At 38.5% G+C, this 22,484-nt stretch overlaps 2 protein-coding genes across 5 annotated transcripts in view; one reads left to right on the top strand and one right to left on the bottom strand.

The window, feature by feature from the left end:
- mcph1 (microcephalin 1) overlaps positions 1–22,484 on the bottom strand; it is a 261,368-nt gene that overhangs the window by 50,685 nt on the left and 188,199 nt on the right. The window lies entirely within an intron of this gene.
- The window catches only part of angpt2a (angiopoietin 2a), a 102,609-nt gene continuing 98,983 nt past the window's right edge, over positions 18,859–22,484 (top strand). Inside the window, 1 exon segment of the mRNA XM_073056761.1 lies at positions 18,859–19,630. Within this exon segment, the coding sequence (XP_072912862.1) occupies positions 19,349–19,630 (282 nt within the window). The 5' untranslated portion in view covers positions 18,859–19,348.

Below are 22,484 nucleotides of genomic sequence, written 5' to 3'. Positions count from 1 at the left end.
TGCGGTTTCGATTTCAACATTTAAGAGAAGTTTGCATAAGTACATGGATGGTAGATGTAAGGCTATGGTCCGGATGCAGGTCAATGGGTCCAGGCAGAATAACAGCTTGACATGGACTTGATGGGTTGAAGGAACTATTACTGTGCTGTAGTGTCCTGTGACAGTATTTACTCTGCCTCAGCTCATGTGCCAATGAAACACTCATCCTTCACTTTGTCAGTTGTGTTCACTTTCTCCTCTTTGATATGGAGATGCACCATGAAGTTCATGTCTTTTTAAGTAAATATCTTTAAATCTCAGCTGTTTTCTTCTCTTCATATGGGACTTCTATGGAAATCTGCCCCATTTTGAGTCTTGACCCAGCCAGGATGGTTGGCACTGTACACACCAGGTAACTGGATACATTCATGGTCCCCTGTGTTTTTCCAACTTGCCATATCAGTTAACATTCAGCGCATGCCAAAATATGCAGGAGCAAGTAAACCATTTCCTTTTTGCATGGATCACAACCATGCAACAAAGTACTAACATTTGGCTTAATATGCCAATATTATTAATTTACTTATTGGTTTATTTATTTTTGCCTGCACAGTTTGTCTTTTTGTACATTAGTTGTTTGTCAGTCTTTGTGTGCAGTTTTTCATTTTTTTTTTCTACTGTCAATGCTTGCAAGAAAATGGATCTCCGGAGAGTATATGATGATATATGTGAACTTTGATAACCCTGATTGAACTCCATGCTCTACACGAGACTCATCCTTTGAAGTGCTGCTGCTTCTGTCTATGTATAGGCATAATGCTGCTTATGCTTTTGTGTATGCGGTTGAGTGGCATCCAGGATCAGCTGTGGTGGCAAGGCAGAGCAGACTCAATGTGCTGAAGGGCTGAATTCTGCTCCTATGTCTTAAGTACTGGCAATCCACCACCTTAAAATTGAAGATATACAATGGCTTCCAACTGAATTATCACCAATGTCACCATATCATAGGTGTGTCAGAAGAGATTCACTAGGGTGCTGCCTGGGTTGGAGTATTTCAGTGTTAAGGAGGGAGTGGAGAGGCTGGGTCGTTTCTCCCTTGAGTGGAGAATACTAACAAAGTATATTAAATTATGAGGGGCATAGATAGGGGAGACTAACTTTTCCCCATTTCAGAGACAGTTAAAGTTAGCAGATATATATTTAGGGTGTGGGCAAGAGATTTAGTGGGGATTTGAGGAGGACATTCTTAACCTAGAGAGTGGTGAGTATCTGGAATGCATGGCTGCAGAAAGTGGTAGAAACCAGCTGTACAGATAGAACAGCACAGGAACAGCTTCGGCCCACAATGTTGCACCAAACCAATTACATCAGTAATCACAAGGAGTAAACAGTCAACGTTTTGGATCGAGACCCTTCATTAGGACTGTCCAAAGTTCTATGATCAGAACAGCTTAACTCAAAAACATCTGTCTTGGTTTTCCAGTTTAGAAGTTCTGTGATTTGAAACTGGCCCAGTTGCCCAGGCCCTCAGAATGGGAACTCGTTCCCGAAAGTGGAAGCTTTAGAGAGGATGCAGCCAGATTTATTAGATACTGCCAGATTGGAGAGCAAGTCTTATGAGGATAGGTTGAGTGAACTATGACTTTTCCCTTGGGAGTGAAGGAAAATGAGAGGTGACTTGACAGAGGTGTACAAGATGAGAAGAGCCATAGATCGAGTGGATAGCCACTACCCATGGAGGAAATGGCTCATACAAGGGCATAGTTTTAATGTGATTGGAGGAAAGTATAGTGGGGATGTCACAGAGAGTAGTGGGATGTGGTGATGTGCCAGGGGTAGTGGAAGATGCAGATACATTAGGCACATGGATGACAGAAGAATGGAGGGCTATTTGGGAAGGAAGCATTAGATTGATCTGAGTAGGTTCAAAAGTTGGCAAAACATTGTGAACTAAAGGGTCTGCACTGTAACAGGGGCTCTATGTTCTCTTTTCTCTCATAAGATATTCCTTAAATCTACATCTTTGACCAAGCTTCTGCTTATCACCTGCTATTTTCTGCTGAAACAAGCAATATAAGTGAAACCTCTGTTTTTTACTAAATCTTAAATCTAATTTGAAAAGAAAATTAAGCGATGAAAATTAGTCAAATACTCTAGTGTATGATTCCATTCTCTCCCCTTATACCATAATTGCTAATCAATTCTAGGGTGATTATGCTGCAACTTCAAAGCTTTGACAACAACCTCCTATGAAAGACCTCATTTCCCAATTTCCTCTTCATTTTCGTAGAACAACAAACAAAAATTACCTTTTCTACTCATAACCAGGAATGAGTCACTTCAAAGTTCAAAGTAAATCTATTATACAAACCGGAGACATGTTTTCTTGTGGGCGTACACAGTAAATCCAAGAAACATAATGAAAGACTGCACCCAAAAGGATGGACAAACAACCAATGTGCAAAAGACAACAAACTGTGCAAATGAAAAAGAAAAGATAAGAAATAATAATTAGAATAAATTAATAAGAAACAAATATTGAGAACACAAGATGAAGAGTCTTTGAAATTGAGTCCATAGGTTATGGGAACAGTTCAGAGATGGGGCAAGTGAAGTTGAGTGAAGTTATCCCCACTGCTCAGGAGCTGATAGTTGAGGAGTAGTAACTGTCCCTAAACCTGGTGATGTGGATCCTGAGGCTCATGTACCTTCTTCCTGATGGGAGCAGTGAGAAGAGTGCATGGCCTCAACGGTGGGATCCTCGATTATTTAGCACCTTTAATTTGATGCAGTTTGTCCCTGATGTGCAAGTTTCATTTCCCTTCTGCTAACACTCGGATTTATTTTTTTAATAATTAACAGATTTTGTCACATCTATTAAATTGGATTTGTACATTGAAAATAAGAAATTTATGCCAGGACTGGATTATGGAACACATTGCACCCTCTGCATATTCATAACATCTACCCAGGGGTTAGACATAAACTGAACATAGTTACACCTTAAGAGTGAGAGCAGAATTAGGCCATTCGGCCCAACGAATCTACTCTGTCATTCCATCTTGGCTAATTTATTATCCTTCTCAACTCCATTCTCCTGTCTTTTCCTTATAACCTTTGACACCCTAACTAATCAAAAACTTATCAACCTCTGCTTTAAGTATACCCAATGACAGCTTCCACAGTCATCTGTAGCGAGTCTAGGCAAATTGAGTTTATTGTCATGGTGAGGTACCTACTTGCAGCAGTATCATAGGCATATAGGTATAGACAACACACAGAATGAAAATAATACAAAACGGAGGGGAGCAAATCAAGACTTTAGTTAAAAACACAGTCTGATATTGCAAATGAAGATATAACTTTAAATACTCCTAACCTACAGGTTTTAGTTTTTACCTCTCTTTTAGCAAGAAGAGCAATCTTGCTTAAATGGAAGGAGTCTACCCCTCCTACACATCTTCAATGGCTACGTGATATTATGTCTTATTTAAATTTAGAAAAGATCCGTTGCTCAGTCTTAAATTCGAAACAATCTTTTTATGATATCTGGGGACCTTTCCTAAATTACTTTTCCAATTTATAAAGTTTAACAGTGCACAGACTTTTACGTATATTTTTATCTTCTCTTCTTAAGCGAATATGTTTTTTTCTAATTATCCATTATCATCCATTAGCTTTTTTCTTTGGTAGATGGTAGGGGGTTGACTTTTTTTTATATAAAAAATTTCTTTTATGATGTATGACCTATCTTTAAATTTTTGATTACAGAGTGGTATACCTTTATGTGTTATGCTATAACATTTTGATCAATTTTATTACAATATATGAATGTACACAAGTTATGTTGAGATGTATCTATGTGTTCACTCTGTAAATCTTGTTTATTTTTCTGAATAAAAATATTGTAAAAAAAACACAGAAAAGCCCATCGTAGTGCAAGAGCTGGTTCATAAAGGGAAAAGAAATCATTCCTTCTCTATCCCCCTCATCAAATCTAATAGTTTGCATCATCGTCTGGTACAGAGGGGTCACTGCATAGGATCAGAAAAAGCTGTGGAGGTTTGCAAACTCAGTCATCTCCATTATGGACATTAGCCTCCCCAGCATGGAGGACATCTTCAAAAGATGATAGCTCAGAAAGGCAGCATCCATCATGAAGGACGCCCATCACCCAGGACATGCCCTGTTCTCATTACTACCATTAGGGAGGAGGTACAAGAGCCTGGAGACACACACTCAATATTTTAGGAACAGCTTCTTCCTCTTCCTAATTCAGATTTCTGAACAAACAATGAACACATAAACATCATCTCACTATTTTTGCTCCCATTTTGCACCTTATTAAATTTATAATACACACACACACACACACACCCCCATTGGAATTTATACTATATTTTAGAATAACTAATTTCACAAAATATGTTACTGATAATAAACCTGATCTTTAATCTCTTGAAACTTCTGCAGATCACCTCTACCATTTCAATAAAGGCCTAACACAGTTGAACTGTCCTATCAAACCTACTGTTAATGAATGTTTGCTGCACCCTCCTCCACCACCAACAATTCCTTCCTGAGAGACACTATTTATATCTATGGATCTTATTTTTCCTCAGAAACCTGCAAACATTGTGATTCCCAAGATATTCAACTTGAACGGGGGTTTTATAATCAACCAATTGTCAACACATTGACTACTATGTTGTGTACACTCTCCTGGTAAAAAACTGTGCAAGGAAATCTGACAAAGGCACCTAATTACCAGTGCTCCCTGAGACACAAACAGGAAACATTCATGTGAGCAAGTACTAAATGCAATAGACTAGATGCCATCCAACCAGAATCTTGCACAACTTCACATTCCTTGCATTCCAGTATATTCCTGCTCCTTCCAGACAAAAGTGAAACTTCTAAAAAGCTACTTAAATTATTGTTGTGCCTTCTGAGAGCTATTGCTACAGCTAAGCACCTCCATCCGTTAACTCACCCCATCACCACTATATACACATCACCCAGCATCACTTTATGCATTGTATATACAGTCTGCATATAACAGTAACTTGTACACTGTGTTTTAGAGGATTGATTTTATATTTATAATTGTGTTTTCTAAATTTTTTTTATTGTTTTCTTTATGCTTATATTAAGGATCCCACCCACTCTGCTCATGGACTGTTCGTCCCACTCCCATCGGGGAGTAGCATCCACATCGGGACAACCGGATTCAAAAATAGTTGCTTGCCTCAAGCAGTAATGCTGATCAACACCTCCACCCACAAATCCACCTCTCCACATCCCACCACCACTACTTTGTCATTTCTTGTCAGAGTCACTTGTACATACACTACTGTACCAGGCATCACTTTATGGACATACGATCAATGTAGATAAACTATCTCATGAATTTATATTTTGTGTTTTTTTAAAATAATTGTATTCTTTATCTTATTGTGTTTTTGTGCAACATAGCATCTGGATTAACAAGCATTTTTGTTCTCCTTTGTACTCCTGTACTGATGAATGTCAATAAACAATCTTGAGTCTCTTGAAAATCTTCTGTGTTCTTTTTATTTTAAAAATTATAAATGGAGAAACATATGAATGTGCACATCTGGCAGAAGGAATGAAGAAATATAATATAGTCAAAAAGGCATGGTTCTCAAGAGCAATGAGGAGGGGATGCACCTGTCCATTGAAAGTAGCAGAATGTGTAGAGATTATGGATAATGAGGCAGCTGGAATCATAAATTGAGACATAGTGGATAAAAGTAGGAAGCAACCTTTAGAAAATGCTGGTTAGACCACAGCAGGAATTTTACGAGTCCGTTTGTCAGGGGCATAGGGAAGCTGATACAAGCTTAGTCGAAAGGAAAGATTAAAGATTAGCATTATTTGTCAAATGTATATCAAACCATCAAAATATACAGTGAAGTGCATTGTTTGCATCAACAAACAACACAATCTGATGATGGGCTGGGGGCAGCCCACAAGTGTGGTAAATAGATGCCCACAACTTACTAACTTAAAGCTTACATCTTTCGATTGTGGGAGGAAACTGAAGCATATGGAGGACGCCCTGTTGGTCAAAGGGCGAACATACAAACTCCTTACAGACAGCATTGGGAATCAAACCCTGATCAGTGATCACCGGTAATGTAGATCAATTGTGCTAACTACTATGCTACCATGCCACCCATGAAGGATCTCACCACCTCTCAAACTTTCTCCAATCTGCCAAGACAGGCTCTTTTAATAACCCTCAGAAGTCATCCTCAAACCAGATGTATTGTTTACAAAACAAGATTCTTCAGATGCTGGAAATCCAGGACAACACACACAAAATTTGTGTGTTGTATTAGAAACATAGATAACCTACAGCATAATACAGGCTCTTTGGTCCACAATGCTGTGCTGAACATATACTTACTTTAGAAATTACCTAGGGTTATCCATAGCTCTCTATTTTTCTAAGCTCCATGTACCAATCCAGGACCCCCTTAAAAGACCCTATCGTATCCGTCTTGACCAGCATCGCCGGCAGCCCATTCTACTCTCTGCATAAAAAACTTACCCTTGATATCTCCTCTGTACCTACTTCCAAGCACCTTAAAACTGTGCCCTCTTGTGTTAGCTATTTCAGCCCTGGGAAAAAGTCTTTGACTATCCACATGATCTATGCCTCTCATCAATGCCTCTAAATTTGATTTTAGCTTCCTGAACCTTGCACATGCTTCCTTCCCTTTTTGACTAAACTCACCACCTCCCTCGAATTCCAAGGTTCCCTTGTCCTTTTTCTCTCTCCTTACTTGAACATACCAGTCCTCTTCTCCCACTGAAAGGTCAATCACCTGGCCAGGCTCATTTTCCTACACCAGGTTCAGTATGGCCCCTTTTCTTGTTGGACTATATACATACTGATTTAAGAAACCCTTCTGGATGCACCCAATAAACGCTATCCCATCTAAGCCTCTTGCAGTAAGAAGGGCCCAGTCTACATTAGGGATGTCAAAGTCACCCAAGACAACAACCCTGTTATTTTTACACCTTTCCCTCAACTGCCTGTATATCTGTTGCACAATGTCCTGTGGCTGTTGGGGAGAGTGATTGTACCTTTTTTAATTTTAAAATTCTACTCATATACACCAGTAGACTAGTGCCCTCTGAGTGCAACTATGATATTGCATTAATAGTGCATCTCCCACCACTAAAGACCACTCTGAAGAATAAAACATGTGAATGTGCAGAAGAGGTGGATAGATTTACTTGAATATAAATCTCCCCAAGAACGTCTGATCTGGGCCACAAGATTAAAATGGAGGAGTTATGGTTGTTGGTCTGGAGATAAAAAGCTCTTCCCGTGTGCATGTAGGGTTCCTCTGGGTGTTCTAGTTTCCTCCCACAGTCCAAAGGCATACCGGTTAATTGGTCATTGTAAATTATCCTGTGATTAGGCTAGAATTAAATCAGTGGCTTGATGCGGTTCAGTGGGACTGTTCCACACTACATCTCTCAATAAATAAATAAATAAAAATAATAGGATTGTGAAAAGATTAAATGAAGATGAACAGATCATGGGTTTGCAGTTTGTACAGGCTGCCTACATTTGCACTTTGGTTTCATGTGATAGGTAAAAGATGGGGGGAAGGAGGAGAAAACACTGAGGCAGTGATAATCTGGGACATGTTGGTGCTGGAAGAACAATCATGGATTCCCATACTGGATGAGATATAAATCATATACAGGATGATTTGGAAAGAGCCAAGGATTGGGGTAAAGAACACTCCTCAGCAGAGGGCTGTCAAGGAGAAGATGGGTTAAATGTGATGGGCGGCATGGTAACGTGGTGGTTAACACAACACGTTTCAGTGCCAGCCTTCGTGATCAGGGTTTTATTCCCACTGTTGCTTGTTAGAAGCTTGTACATTCTCCCCATGACAGCGTGGATTTCCTCGGGCTGTTCCAGTTTCCTTCCACATTCCAAAGACAGACGGTGAAGGGATTGTTTGTTGTGGGCATGCTGTGTAGGTGCTGGAAGCATGGCAACACTAGCAGACTGACCCCAGCACATCCGAGGACTGTGTTGGTTGTTACTGCAAATGAGGCATTTCACTGTATGTGTTAATGTACATAAAGCTAATCTCTATTCTGTTCTTTTGGCATTCGAGTCTGTTGAGTGTCATTGGTATTGGTTTATTATTGTCACGGGATGCAGCATTAAGCAGGCTGATCATATCATGTGCAAGTAGATTGAGGTAGTAAAATTAAATAGAATGAGAATACTGTGTCGCAGCTGCAGAGGGAGTGCAGTGTACGTAAACAAATGAAGCGCAAGGACCCTGGTAGGGTGATTGGAAGAATCAAGGGTTCATCTTGGAGACACCAGCTGCACCGTCATCTTGTACGGAAATTACAAGGCATTTGACCACAAATCTCTACAAAGTATTACAAGGACTGAGAGATGATCAGGGTCTCTCTTGCATCCATCCGTAATATTGATTATTCCCATCCATCCAACAATCTCTTTTAGCCCTACCATCAGGCAGGAGGTATCACAGCATTAGGACAAGGAATAATAGGATGGGAAGATGGGAAACAGATTCTTTCCCCAAGCTGTGGGACGACCGAATTCCCTGCCACCACCCAGATCTTATCACTTATGAAGACCCAGTAATGCTACACTATATACTTATTAACTTGCATCATAAATACACCTCATTATTTGTTAATATATTTGTGGTAATATTACTTTATGTGTTGTGTGTTAGCCATACAATACCTACAATGTTCTGCACCTTGATCTGGAGGAATGTTGTTTTCTTTGGCAGTATACCTGTCTACGGTTGAATGACAATTTACTTGAACTTGAGATTGTAGATGCAGTAGATGATTGTAGATCTTTAAAGATGGTAGCAATCTTCTGGAGGAACTTAGTGGGTTTAGAAGCATCGGTGGGAGGAAATGATTGTCAACACCCTGCACCAGACCTGTTGACAATTTCATTCTCTCCAGATACTGCTTGACTCATTCTGTTCCTGCAGCAGATTGTTTACTACTCAAGAGTTCATCTTTGATGTATGAGAGGTCCATTCCAGATTCTGACAACAGTGGGAATCCTCCTGTTTTGTGTTGACTCCACGATTCATTGAATTGAATTGTACCTTGAAAAATGCATAAAAATAATGCTAAAAGATGTCTGCAGCCCATGAGGAGTTAAACCTGCAGATTAACAGAGAGAATGCCCACAATCAGCGAGTGAGCGTGAATAATTAATTGCTGTGAAAGAAACAAACTCAAGGAACAAAGATCTGGAATGGGTTAGGCTGCTCATTGATGCAAAGTTCCGATGTCTTTGGCAGTGTATTTGGCAGCCAGCTTGTTGAATCAGGCCCTTCCCGATTTAGAATCAATTATTTATGTGTCAATAAAAGTTGTTGGAGATTTAAGAAAAAAAAGAACAAAATTACAATGTGACCTGGCTACAAACCTTCCACGCTATGATGACCTTCACTTGGAGTAAAAATAAACAGCTTAAAATATATCCACTTCAAATTAATCTGCATGCCTAGCAAAACATGTTACTCTCTCATCTGGTGAGACTCTTAAGGTTGTAGTTGCAAAGTTGCACAGAACAGTGGTCATTGGAAATACTTGCAAAAGGAGTTAATGAACTGCAAAAGTAACAAGTTTCATTGTACACCAACAAGCTTCCACCCTTCTTCTGGAACAATTTCATCTTCATCTAATTGAAACAATTTGTGCAAATTCATTCTAAGAGATCCTATCAAATACACATGGAATTTTGCACAGATATATGTGACACTTATTCTTTTTAGAACTTCTTTAATAACTTCCAAAGAATCTACTGATATTTTAAAATCGATTTAGTTATTAATCAAATGGCTAGTGCTAGAGTTCAAAGGTTAAGGGTGAAAGGTGAAATATTTAAGGGGAAGATGAGGGGTAACTTCTTCACTGAGAGGGTATTGAGAGTGTGGAGCAAGCTGTCAGCAGAAGTGGTGAATGCAGATTTGATTTCAACATTTAAGAGAAGTTTGGATGGGTATATGGTCGGGAAGGGTATGGAGGAGTATGGTCCAGGTCCAGGTTGAATGGACTAGGCAGAATAATAGTTCAGCACGTACTAGACATGTGAAGGGTCTTTTGTGTTCTGTGACTCCAAATGGTTGTTAAATGTTTACAATTAACCTGAACAGTCTATGTTTAAGATTTGTGCCAATTGTTCAGATTTGTAGAACTTTGTCCAAGTTTCAAGAATGTGCCTTGATACATCTATTTTTATAAAGATTAAGTTTTCTGGAAAAGGCAGAGAAACATTAGGAAGTTGTCATTACACATTATTTCACAAACAAGAGAAAATCTGCAGATGCTGGAAATCCAAGCACGACTCACAAAATGTTGGAGGAACTCTGCAGGCCAGGCAGCATCTATGGAAAAGAATACAGTCAACGTTTGGATTGAGACCCTTCATCAGGAGTCCTGATGAAGGGTCTCGGCCTGAAACATCGACTATACTCTTTTCCATAAATGCTGCCTGGCCTGCCGAGTTCCTCCAGCATTTAGTGTGTGTTGATTACATATTATTTGTTGAGTAATGTAAAAAATCTCTTATGACAGCATTTTTTACATCTCTAATGTGAGAAACATACAGGCATATTTGAGGAAACAGCTTCTGGGTTTCCATAGAGTCATAGAACGCTATAGCACAGAAACAGGCCCTTTGGCCCATCTAGTCTGTGCCAAACTATTAGAACATAACTTTCCATACACATATCCAAATTTTGCTTAAATATTGTAGTCAAATTCTCATCCACCACTTCCATTGGCAGCTATTTCTACCCTCTCACCACCCTCTGCATGAAGACGTTCTCCCTCATGTTCCCTTAAACACTTTACATTTCACTATTAACCTCAGAATCAGAACCAGTTTTACTATCTCTGGCACTTGTTGTGAAATTTGTTGTTTTGCGGCAGCAGTACATTACAACATATAATGATAAAATAAAACTAAAATTACAATAAGAAAATGAAAAATTAAATTAACTAAGTAATCCAAAAAAGAGAGCAAGAAAAAACCTCTAGCTCTAGTTTCACCCAATCTCAGTGGCAAAAGCTTGTTTGCACTTACCCTATCTATAATCACTCATAATTCTGAATACACTATGAACAAAATAGATTCCTCTGGGTCTCTCTCCTACGTCAATGGCCGAGACACTTTCGGACATTGATTCAGCTCAGGCAGTACAAAGTTTTATTCTGATGCAAATCGACTGTCAGAAACGGAGTTGATAAAATGGAATATAACCAGAGATGGTCTTCAAACATGAAGGCATTCATTATTTTTTTTTTAAGGAGTTCTCTTTCACTTTGAGGCATTTACTTCTGGTTCCAGCTGTCTTTAATTTAAAACTGTTGTGCAATAACAACCAAAATTCCAACCTTTGCATTAGCAGGCCAGCATGGTAGCGTAGCAGTTAGTATAATGCTTTACAGTGCCAGCCGTAAGACTGTGATTCAATTTCTGCCACTATCTGTAAGAAGTTTGTAAATTCAACCTGTGACTGCATGGAATGCATAGGTGTCCTCTGCATGTTCTGGATTTCTCCCACTTTCCAAATACATGTGGGTTAGGGTTAGTGAGCACCAGAATCATGGCAAAACTTGCCAGCTGCTTCCCTGCCCCCTGACACATCCTTGACGCAAACAATCCATTTCACTACATGATCTGATGTACATATAACAAATAAAGCCATCATTCTCCATGTGACTGTGACTGTGTTTCCACTTTCTAAATAAAATTTGAAGAAACTGATGGCAATTTGCACATCATTTAACACGATACAGTAAATGACCCACAAAAGAGGAGTGAGACATAATTTCGTACAGTTTTCTGGCAATTCAACATTTATTTTAACTTTAACCTTCAAGTTTAATTTATCAAATTCTTTAATCTTATAATTGTTGAATGTAAAACACAGGATATTCTGCAGATGCTGATAATCCAGAGCAACATACATAAAATGCTGGAGGAATTCAGCTGGTCAGGCATCATCAATGGACAGAGTCCTTGTTTCAGGCTGAGACCCTTTGTGGGAGAGCAGGGGGGAGATGCCAGAATAAGGTGGTGGGTGGGGAGAGGGGAAGGAGTACAAACTAGAAGCTGGATGGGGAAAGGGGGATGAAGTAAGAAGCTGGGAGGTCATCGATGTTAAAAGTTCAGGGCTGGAGAAGAAGGAATCTTTTTGGAGAGGAGAGTAGATCTTGGGAGAAAGGGAAGGAAGAGGGGCACTGGGGAAGTGTGATAGGCAAGTGAGGAGAAAAGGTAAAAGGGGTGAGGAAAGCAGATTGTTGAATGTTGTTGGCTTTTGTTGCACTACAGCAAATTCCTAATACGTGTGAATATATTTGGCAAATAAAGTTGATCCTTGATTTATTGTCCATTGTAAACTGCCCTCCAGGAGTGCAGGTAACTTATAGTGATGGTGCTCCCACAACACTTTGGTTGAGTGATCTAATGACCGAGCCAATGATAAAAGAATGGCATTCCAAGTCAGGGTAGAGGAATGCTAATTTTTGATCTCCAAATGCTAAAATTTATAGCCATATCAACAAGGCAGAAAACAGAACTACATTTTAACATATCAACTTAGTTTTCATGAACATTTCAGTTTGCTTATCTTTCTGGGAACAATCAAGATTAAACTCAATCTGAATTAACATTAATTCGCTTTAAACTTCCCACTGCAGCCATAGCTATGAAAATGTCATTCTAAAGTACTTTCTTGGCTAACATATCACAATTACAAGGCCTTCCTAATAAATCTTGAAAAAGTAATTATAACTAAATCAAATTTATCCTATTTCAAGATCAAGATTCAAGATTGTTTAATGTCTTTTCCAGTACACAAGTGTAAAAGAGAAAGAAATATTATTACTCTGGATCTGATGCAACATGAAAATGCTCAATAAGATGAAGAACACAATAAATATTAATCCATAAAATGAAATTATATACAGTATATATAGATTGATTGTATGTCCATAAAGTGATGCTCAGAATAGGAGCGTTTGTACATAAGATGACTGACAGCAAATGATAAAGTAGTGCTGGTTGGTGGTATGGAGGGTGCGTAAGTGGGAAGAGGTGTTGATGAGTCTTACTGCCTGGGGAAAATAACTGGTTTCCAATTTCCGAAGTTACAAACACAGGAATAGAGCATTTATCTGTGCCATATATAATATGGAATCAAACCAATCCCATCTGTCAGCAAATGATTCACATACCCCAATCCTTTCATGTTCATGTGTCTGTTTAAATGCCTTTTAAACACTATTATTATGCCTCCACCATCAACACTGACGGCGCATTCCAGGGATTCACTATTCGTTGCGTAAAATAAAAACATGCCCAGCACATTTCCCTTAATATTTCTACCTCTGGAAAGAAACTTTATCTCTTCTATCTGCCCCCTCGTTAACTTTTAAAGGATTTCCCCTTCAGTCTTCACTGTTGCAGAGACAACGACCGAAATTTGTCCAGTCTCTCCTTTCAGCTCATATCCTCTGACCCAGGCAGTAACATTTTTTTTGTAAAAATGGACAAACTGTTTTTGTTAAAATGGACAGCACAGCAGCACAATAGTTAGTATAAAGCTTTACAGCACAAGCTGTAAGATTGTTGTTCAATTCCTGCTGCTGTCTGCGTTCTCCCCATGTCTGTACGTTCTCTCCATGATGGCATGGCTTTCCCCAAGTGTTACAATTTCCTCAGATGTTCTAAAGGTGTATGAGTTAGGGTTACTGAATTGTGGGTATTCTATGTTGCTTTGAAAATAAGAATTACACTTCTTATACTAATAGCTGGAAGACCCTCACTTTTATATAGAACACTGCCGCACAATATAGAGCCTTTGGCTCACAATGTTGTGCCGATTTTTTAACCTACACTAAGATCAATCTAACCCTTCCCTCACATATAGCCCTCCATTTTTCTATCATCCACGTGCTTATCTAAGAGTTTCTTGAATGTCCCTAATATTTCTGCCTCTACTATCACCCTGGAAGAGCATTCCAAGCACCCTTCACTCTCTAGATAAAAAAAAACTTACCTCTGACATCCCCTCTATACTTCCCTCCAATCACCTTAAAGTTATATCCCTCATATTAGCTATTTTGGCTCTGGGTAAAAACCACTGGCTAATCACTCTATGTCTCTTAATCTTCATGTACCCCTCTTTCAAGTCTCCTCTCATTGTTTTTCACTCCAGAGAGAAAAGCCCTAGCTTCCTCAACCTCTCCTCATAAAACATGCTCTGTAATCCAGATTCCTGGTAAATCTCCACTGTATCCTCTCTAAAGCTTCCTTTCTTTCTTTATCAATCTTTTTATTGATTTAAAAGGAGCATAAATACAGACAGGAGGAGAATTAACTCAAATATATATATTAATAACAATACAAACAGAAAGTGAAATAGACATTATCAAAATCATACATAGTGTTAAGTTAGTATATAATATATAATAAAAAAGAAGACAACTAATTCTCCTCTTATCAGTTCATGAGGAGAGAAAAAAAACTTTAAATTATTAATTGAAGAAGAAAAAAAACCCACTACACTATACAAAAGAAAAAAGAAAAGAAAAGGGGACTGGGCAGTCCATTCTGAGGATATGACCAAAAAAATAGAAAGAAAGACTTTCTGATCAAATCTAAAACTTCGAAAAAGGAATTGGAAGATTAATAAACCAAATCAAATGAAAATATTGAATAAAAGGTCACCAGATTTGCTCAAATTTAAAGGACATATCAAATGTCTGACTTATTTTCTCTAAACTTAAACAGGACATAATGGAGGAAAACCAATAAAAGACAATAGGCGGATTAGAATCCTTCCGCTTCAGTAAAATGGCTCTCCTAGCCAATAAAGTTGAAAAGGCTATCATATGTTGAGCAGTAACAGGAATATTTCCTGGTTCTGATGGGATAATCCCAAATATTTCCGTAAGTATATTAGGTTGTAGGTCCAGATCCAAGACTTTTGGTAACATTTTAAAAAACATCTCTTCAAAATCTTTAAAGCTTCCACATCCTTTTTATAATGAGCTGACCAGAATTGAACACAATATTCCAAGTGTGTTCTAACCAGAGTTTTATAGAGTTGCAACATTACTTTGTGGCTCTTGTGCTCAATCCAAGTAATGAGGGCCAACGCACCACATGTCTTCTTAGTCACCCTGTCAACTTGCACAGCAGGGTTTCCTGAACAGATCCCCGCAGAATACCACTAGCCACAGACTTCCAGGCATAATATACCCCATCTACAACCACCCTATGGTACCTAATAAAGCGGTCACTGAGTGTGGAACAAAGAATAGTACAGATCCTACAGTCCACAATGATGTGCCAACCTTTGAACCTACTCTAAGATCAATCTAACCCTTCCCTCTTACTAATCCCTCCAATTTTTTCTATCATCCCTGTGACAAATGGATGATATTCAAGTTCAAGTTTATTGTCATTGAACTATGCACGTGTATACCACCAAATGAAACAAAGTTCCTCCAGACCAAGATGCACAATAATGTACATATAACTCACACACATAACACATAAAGTAATATTACCAAAAATAAAATAGCAAATAAAACATTGCATTTATGACACAAGTTAAAAAGTGAACAGTATAACACTGCTGGCACTTCTCATGCGACGAGACTTGGGTGGTGGCAGAGAGTTCAGTGGTCTTATGGCCTGGGAAAAGAAACTGTTTCCAATCTTAACAGATCTTGCCCTAATGCTATGGTACTTCCTGCCTAATGGTAGGGGGTCAAAGAGATTTTTTTTATACATAAGCACATCCATATACATAAGCACAGGGTTATGATTGCTGAAGGTCATTTCACAATAGATTGCTGAAGCCTTCAGATAAACAGGCATGATGGTAGTGTAGTGGCTTGCGTAACGCTATTACAGAACAAGTGACCCTGGTTCAGTTCTGGCACTGTCTGCAAAGAGTTTGTACATTTTTCCTGTGACCCCATGGGTTTCCTCCAGGTGCTCCGGTTTCTCCCACATTCCAAAGACAAAAGGGTTAGAAGGTTAAGTGGTCACTTGGGTGTAATTGAATGGTGTGGGTTTGTTGGGTCACGAGGGCCCATTACTGTGCTGCATCTCTAAATTTAAAAAAAATTAAAAAATGATACTTGTGTGACTGAGATTCTGGACTAGATTTTGTTTCACTTGATGTGAAAGTAGGAGGTTGGTCAAAAGATTTTAACCCAAGTTCCAAAATTGACTCCTCGTGTTCACTCCCCCAGGACCTTGCAGGTTTCTAAGGTTTCACATTGCAGCATAGACTAAAGCACTGGTACTCAGGCTTTCATTACTAATTTCTCCTCCTTTTCACTTCCAGTGAGACATGAAAGTCAGGGCATGAAATCCAACATGAAATGGCACTCTGTGCAGAGTCCAAGACTGTCTGTTGTGTTAACCATGCCAAAGCAGTCTGCAAAGAAAATGCTTCTACAAACAAGTAAAGATGAAATTCGGGAGGAAAATCATGATCAGCACTTGAGACAAAGCAATAAAAGGCAAACAAAACTCTCACAGTTTGTCACAGAAAGAAGAACTATAAAGAGTTAAGATGAAAATGAGGATCTCTGCAACACAAGTTCCTGTTTTAAAAGTATTTTCAAGAATATGTGAAGTATTTGAAGTGATCCCCAACCCAACCCATTTGGTGCTGTGCTGTACATTGCTAGGAAGTGAATACAAATCTTTTATTTTAATTATTTATTTAGAAATACGGCGTGGAACAGGCTCTTTCGGCTCAAAAAGCTGCACCACCCAGCAACACACCTCCTTAATCCTGGCCTAATCATAGGACAGTTTACAATGACCAATGAGCACCTGGTGGAAATCCACTCATTCACAGGGAGAAACATACAAAATTCTAACGGATGATATCAGAATTGAACTTCGAACTCCGTCTTCATGAGTTGTTTTAGCATCACGATAACTGCTATGCTACTGTTAAATCTTGTTGCAGTTAGTAATAAAATACTGGTGAATCTTTTCTAAGCCACTTCACACTATAACAGCGAGATCAGTAACCTGACTGCCGCAGCTTTTCTAAATACATCTCAAACTAACAGCCACAAGATGCAAACAAGAGAAAATCTGCAGATGCTGGAAATCCAAGCAACACACACAGAAAGTTGTATGTCCATTGTTCCATTCTAAGATGCATCCACATTCAACCAACACCAATATATTCAGCAGATGAAGCATTGTTTAGTAATTCACTGCTCCTTAGAACATGACTGCTTGTGTCTTATGCTTAGGTCTAAGTTCATAACTTTTATACTTCCAAAATTTATAATTAATTTGTCAAAAACAAAATTCATCACCTTAAGCTGCGATAGTGAATATTTATAAGTTTTTATTTTAATAAAGGTCACTATATCCTGTGTACGAAGTTTCATTAAGATTTATAAAAAGCATTTGATTTAATATCTTGAAATTTTTAATTGTTCATGTCGGAAAGATGAAAATGAGTATCCATGGCAACATCAAGCTTATATTTCCCTTCCTTTCCTCTGTGAAAAGGAGGACAAATTCTTCAGCAAAGCTGCCAAGCAAGGCCGTCTGGCAATTGAGCTTAAAAACTTGAGGAGATCAATTTTCTCATTGGAGTGCAAGACCTTCCAAACATAGGAGTGCACAACTCATTGTCTTTTCATGAAAATTAATCACTCTCGGTGTCACAGACACTCAAAGGGCCATATCCCCAAAGGGGGTAAAATTGAACACTTAACTAGAATGATTGTACTAAAAAAAGTAGCAATGGCAGAGCAGAAGGTGAATTAAGAAATACTTTGGGATGTAGGGTAACAGCCTGGTCCCTGTGAACCGAACTTTTCGCTTCCTATGCAGCAAAAAAAAAAATCAATTCCCATATAATAATTTGCAGCTTGGCAGATTTTCAAAGCCTTATATGAACTGATTTTAACAATTACTCCAGTGTTTTAAACTAAGTGCATGTTTTGATATGGCTCATAGTTTAATTAATTAGCTAAACCAAAAACATTTCTATAAAGGTTTGCTTGCCCATTATAAATGCGCTGGAGCTGATAAAAAACTAAATTGATTGCCGGGAAGGATGTCAAAAAGCCACAGCTGAGAGTAGCCTTTCTCTCTCAGAAGTGAGCGAAGTGTAGATTTCTCAGAAGAAAATTTTAAGATTCCCATTCACAAATTAACTATATTTTCACTAGAAAACACCTCCTTGGAAGCTAAAATAAATTAGACAGGAGTAACACTTGACTGAAAATTCACCATCTTGTTGCAACACGTTCACTTTAACTTAAATGGACCAGATGGGCTGAAGGGCCTGTTTCTGTGCTGTAGTGTTCTGTGGCTCGAATGTGCTGACTTATAATGATAATAAGATGCTAATTATTGGAACTGTACACTGAGGGATGTCTAAAGTTAAGAATTTTAATGTTAGACAACATGCCACCCATAAAGCTGAATTTAAGTCAGGTAAAAGAGCTCTAATTCACCTACAGCATTTCAGTACACGAACCTATGATTCCTTTTTTAAGTGCAGAGCACTGTTTGTTAGTATTGTTAAAGGCATTGGTTATTTCATAGTGCAAGTCATTTTCACCTACTTGCATGAAATGTGCACTCTTTAATTCCTGACTGTATAATGTACTACAGCACGTAGTCCCAGAGAAGCCAGAATGATTTCTTCTGTCTATTCATAGGTCCCCACAAAGGACTGAAAGGGAGTTACCAGTGGCTCTGTTATTGGTTAATCGCCTGTCTTTGGAGTTTTGGTGTGGGCTGGACAGAACCACACTCCTGTATCCCTGTTGTCTGCAGTGTAACCTCTCTAGTGGAAGGTAGCAGGCAGCCCTGAGAGGGCAGAGCACACATACAACACTTGTATGAGTCCTGTCACATCATTATAAACCGCTGAAGTGATCGAGCTAGATACAGCAGCTTGAAGAAACGTGCAGTAAGACTTCAGATAAAAGAGCACTTTCAAGCCGGGAAAGGACGCCAGTGGGGATTTATGTTTGCTTTACAGCATTGTCTCTGCCTGCGCAACACAGACTGAAAGGCTACAGGAAGTAATACAGAAACCTTATTACTCCAGCTTTGACAGAACATCAAGCAGCAATAGTTCACAGTGCTTTGTACTTGGCAATTTCACCACAGAATTCCAGAGGATAAAAACAGCACAACTGAAAAAATTCTTCTGACAAATTTAAAAAGATATCTTCTGGTTGCACTTAATATACAAAGGACTTTCTAGACTGAGAAGAGACACAGAAAATGTTGATTTCATCTCTGTTTTTCTTCAGCTGCAGTCTTTCCTTGGGAACTGGGTTTCACAAGTCTATGGATAACACTGGAAAAAGACATTATCAAATTCAGCATGGACCTTGCAGCTACACCTTCTTGCTTCCTGAGGTGGACAACTGTCGCTCAATGGCAAATCATGTTGTGGCTAACACAGTGCAAAGAGATTCTCCTGAAACAGATAATGGTGGCTCTGTGCAAAGGCTTCAGCTACTTGAAAATATTATGGAAAACAATACGCAGTGGCTGCAGAAGGTAGGCTCTCTGGTTTCCTCCTCAATAAAAGGAGGCATCCTTTCCTTTCAGGAGTAACGTACCTTTTGTAAGTCAATAGCACAGAAAGAATGTCCTGTACACAGACTCACTGGTCTGATGCATGGATTGCAGAGGGAGACTGCTGGTTAATGTAGATACTCATTGAAATGTAATCCAGTGAGCTACTACAGTGCTATTCTTGTGGTTTTTGAGCCGGCCAAAAACATCTGCAGTATTCAGCTTCGGTTAAAGTAAATAATTGCTCCATTAGTTACTTGGTTGTTGCAAGCCTTAATACTTGCCATATGATGACAAAATCAGTTGCAAAAAGCATACTAGCAGCTCAAAATGAAATGATTATAACATTACTTTACCAAAAACAATAATTACTGAGCAAATTTTCTTCAGAAACATCTTGTTATCAGCTCTAAAGTAACTCCAGCTGAGAGATGCTAGTTCCTGAGGCATGATTACTGTAAATTAGTGAAGCAATATATACTTGGTACAAGAATCCAAGTACATCAGTTCACATGTCATAGATATTACTTAATGTAAGCAACATGTCAACCCCCTCATTTCCATTCCTGTCTTCCTTTAAAAAATGTGAAATATTTAGCACTATTTTAATGTCTAAAATGGCTATACAAATCAAATGGGATCCACGGAAACACAGCAAAAAAACCCACAATCCTATTACCACGTCGTATTTCAGTACATTTTGCAATATTGTTGAGCATTTTACGATTTGCTTCTGCCCTCAAACATGCGCCTGTTTTACAATATAAATACAGAAACTATATCATGGTAATGCATTGTTCCAAGGCTCGCCTCACTTCTCATGTTTGAAGCAATTAAAATTGGTGTCATCAGCTGCAAAGGCTAGAGGCAACTATGGATAACTTTACCTTCTGCTTCATTGGAGAACACCCATCCACCTCCACTCCAAACTTCCCGAAAGGCAATCTAAATCTTGAGAACACATCCGCAAGGATCACTGCTGGATCTGAGCAACGTTGTTTACTTCCAATACTGGTTTAATAAGGCTTTGAAACACTGCATTCCCAAGAAAGAAGCTGCTTACATTCCTCAACCATGTGTATGGAAATAAGATCCATGCATACTCATTGTATAGAGAAGTTTCTTATAATCTAGTCAGATGAATGCCAAGGAGTAAAACCAATAATTGCAAAACCAATAATGCAAATGACACATTTCACTGTATGTTTCGACGTACATATGATAAACAAACTTTAATGATAAATCTTGCAAAGAGTTGACACTTTTAGATAAGATCTCAAAGTTCAAAGTAAATGTATTATTAAAGTACGTATATGTCACCACATACTACTCTGAGATTAGTTTTGTTGCAGGCAGTCACATTAGAACAGAAATACAATGGAATTAATCAAAAACTACACACAAAAACTGGCAGTCAATGTGCAAAAGACAAACCTTGCAAATACAGAAAAGTATTAACAATAAATAAATCATGCTGAGCAGACTAACTTTGCAGAGTAGAATAAAGGTACTTTGCAGCAATATTTTTAAACAAGTTGGATAAAAATGATCTAAATCTGTTCAACGTATCAAGTGAAGGTGACGGAAAGATCTACTACTTTTAAAGTAATTTTGTATAGTAGCATTTTATTTTTGCACATCAATTTGGTGATTTTATCTTTCTTTAACATTTCAAAGCAATGGTGCACACAGGCACCTGAATGAACGCTAAAATAACATGATAGATCATTGTCAGCTTGAATTTATGAAAGGAAAATCTTGTTCAACTAATCTGCATGGAGTCTTTAACAGTGTGACCGACAGAATAGATAAGGGGTAACCACGGAACCCGAAGGGTTTGATGTGTTGAGGTTTTTGGTGAACAAGTTTTGGAGTGCGTGGAATTGGGGGTAAAAGATTGTCAAAAGGGCAGAAAGTAAAGAATTGGCATAAACTGATTATTCTCAGGTTAGCAGGCAGTAACTAGTGAGGTAATCAGGGACTGCTGCATGAGCTCCAGCTATTCAAAGTCAAGCTATTGTCACACATACAAGTTGTGCTTTATTTTATATGCTCTAATCTACTATTTCTGTCTTTGCTAGTTGTACGGTTTTTCATATTTCTTACTGTAACTTTTTGTAATTTTTATGTATTGCACTATACTGTTGCCAAAAAACAACAAATTTCATGACATAACATCAGTAACAATAAACCTGATTCTGCTTCTGGGAATGTTGATGATCCAAGAGATGCCAAGTAATTCAGAAGCAAATTTATATCGCGTTTATAACAAGCACTCAAATCCAGGAGTAAAGCTGTCTTAAGTATTAAGACCACACCTGGCGTATTATGTGTCGCCTTGATTTCCTTACCTAAAAAATGCACATTTTTGCCAAAAGTGAAGTGATGCTCAAATTCACCACACAAGTTCAGGGTTGGCTAGCTTGTGGAAAAGGACTGAGTGAATGAGTTTAGAGTGAACAGATATCTCAATGAGACTTGCACGGCTCGACAGGGTAAGGCCTTCTGATGGCTGAAAAGTCTCCCCATCATTGAGCACATTGACTAGGATCACCGCCAAACAAAAGCAGCGTCCATCATCAAATACACCACCACCCAGACCATACTCTCTTCTCGCTACTACCATCGGGCATGAGGTACAGAAAGTTTAGGTCTCACACCACCAGGTTCAGGAACAGTTATTACCCTTCAACCATTAGTCCCCTGAACTGACATGAATATTTTCACTCACCTCAACATTAGATTAATTCCATAACCTATCAATTCACTTTCAAAGGATCTCCAACTCAGTATTATTTATTTACCATTTTTATTACACGAAAAATTTGTCCTTTAC

Source organism: Hemitrygon akajei, chromosome 9, assembly GCF_048418815.1.
Source record: "Hemitrygon akajei chromosome 9, sHemAka1.3, whole genome shotgun sequence".
Lineage (NCBI taxonomy): Eukaryota > Metazoa > Chordata > Chondrichthyes > Myliobatiformes > Dasyatidae > Hemitrygon > Hemitrygon akajei.
The sequence above is the reverse complement of the archived record's forward strand: the minus strand, read 5'-3'. Positions and strand labels throughout refer to the sequence as shown.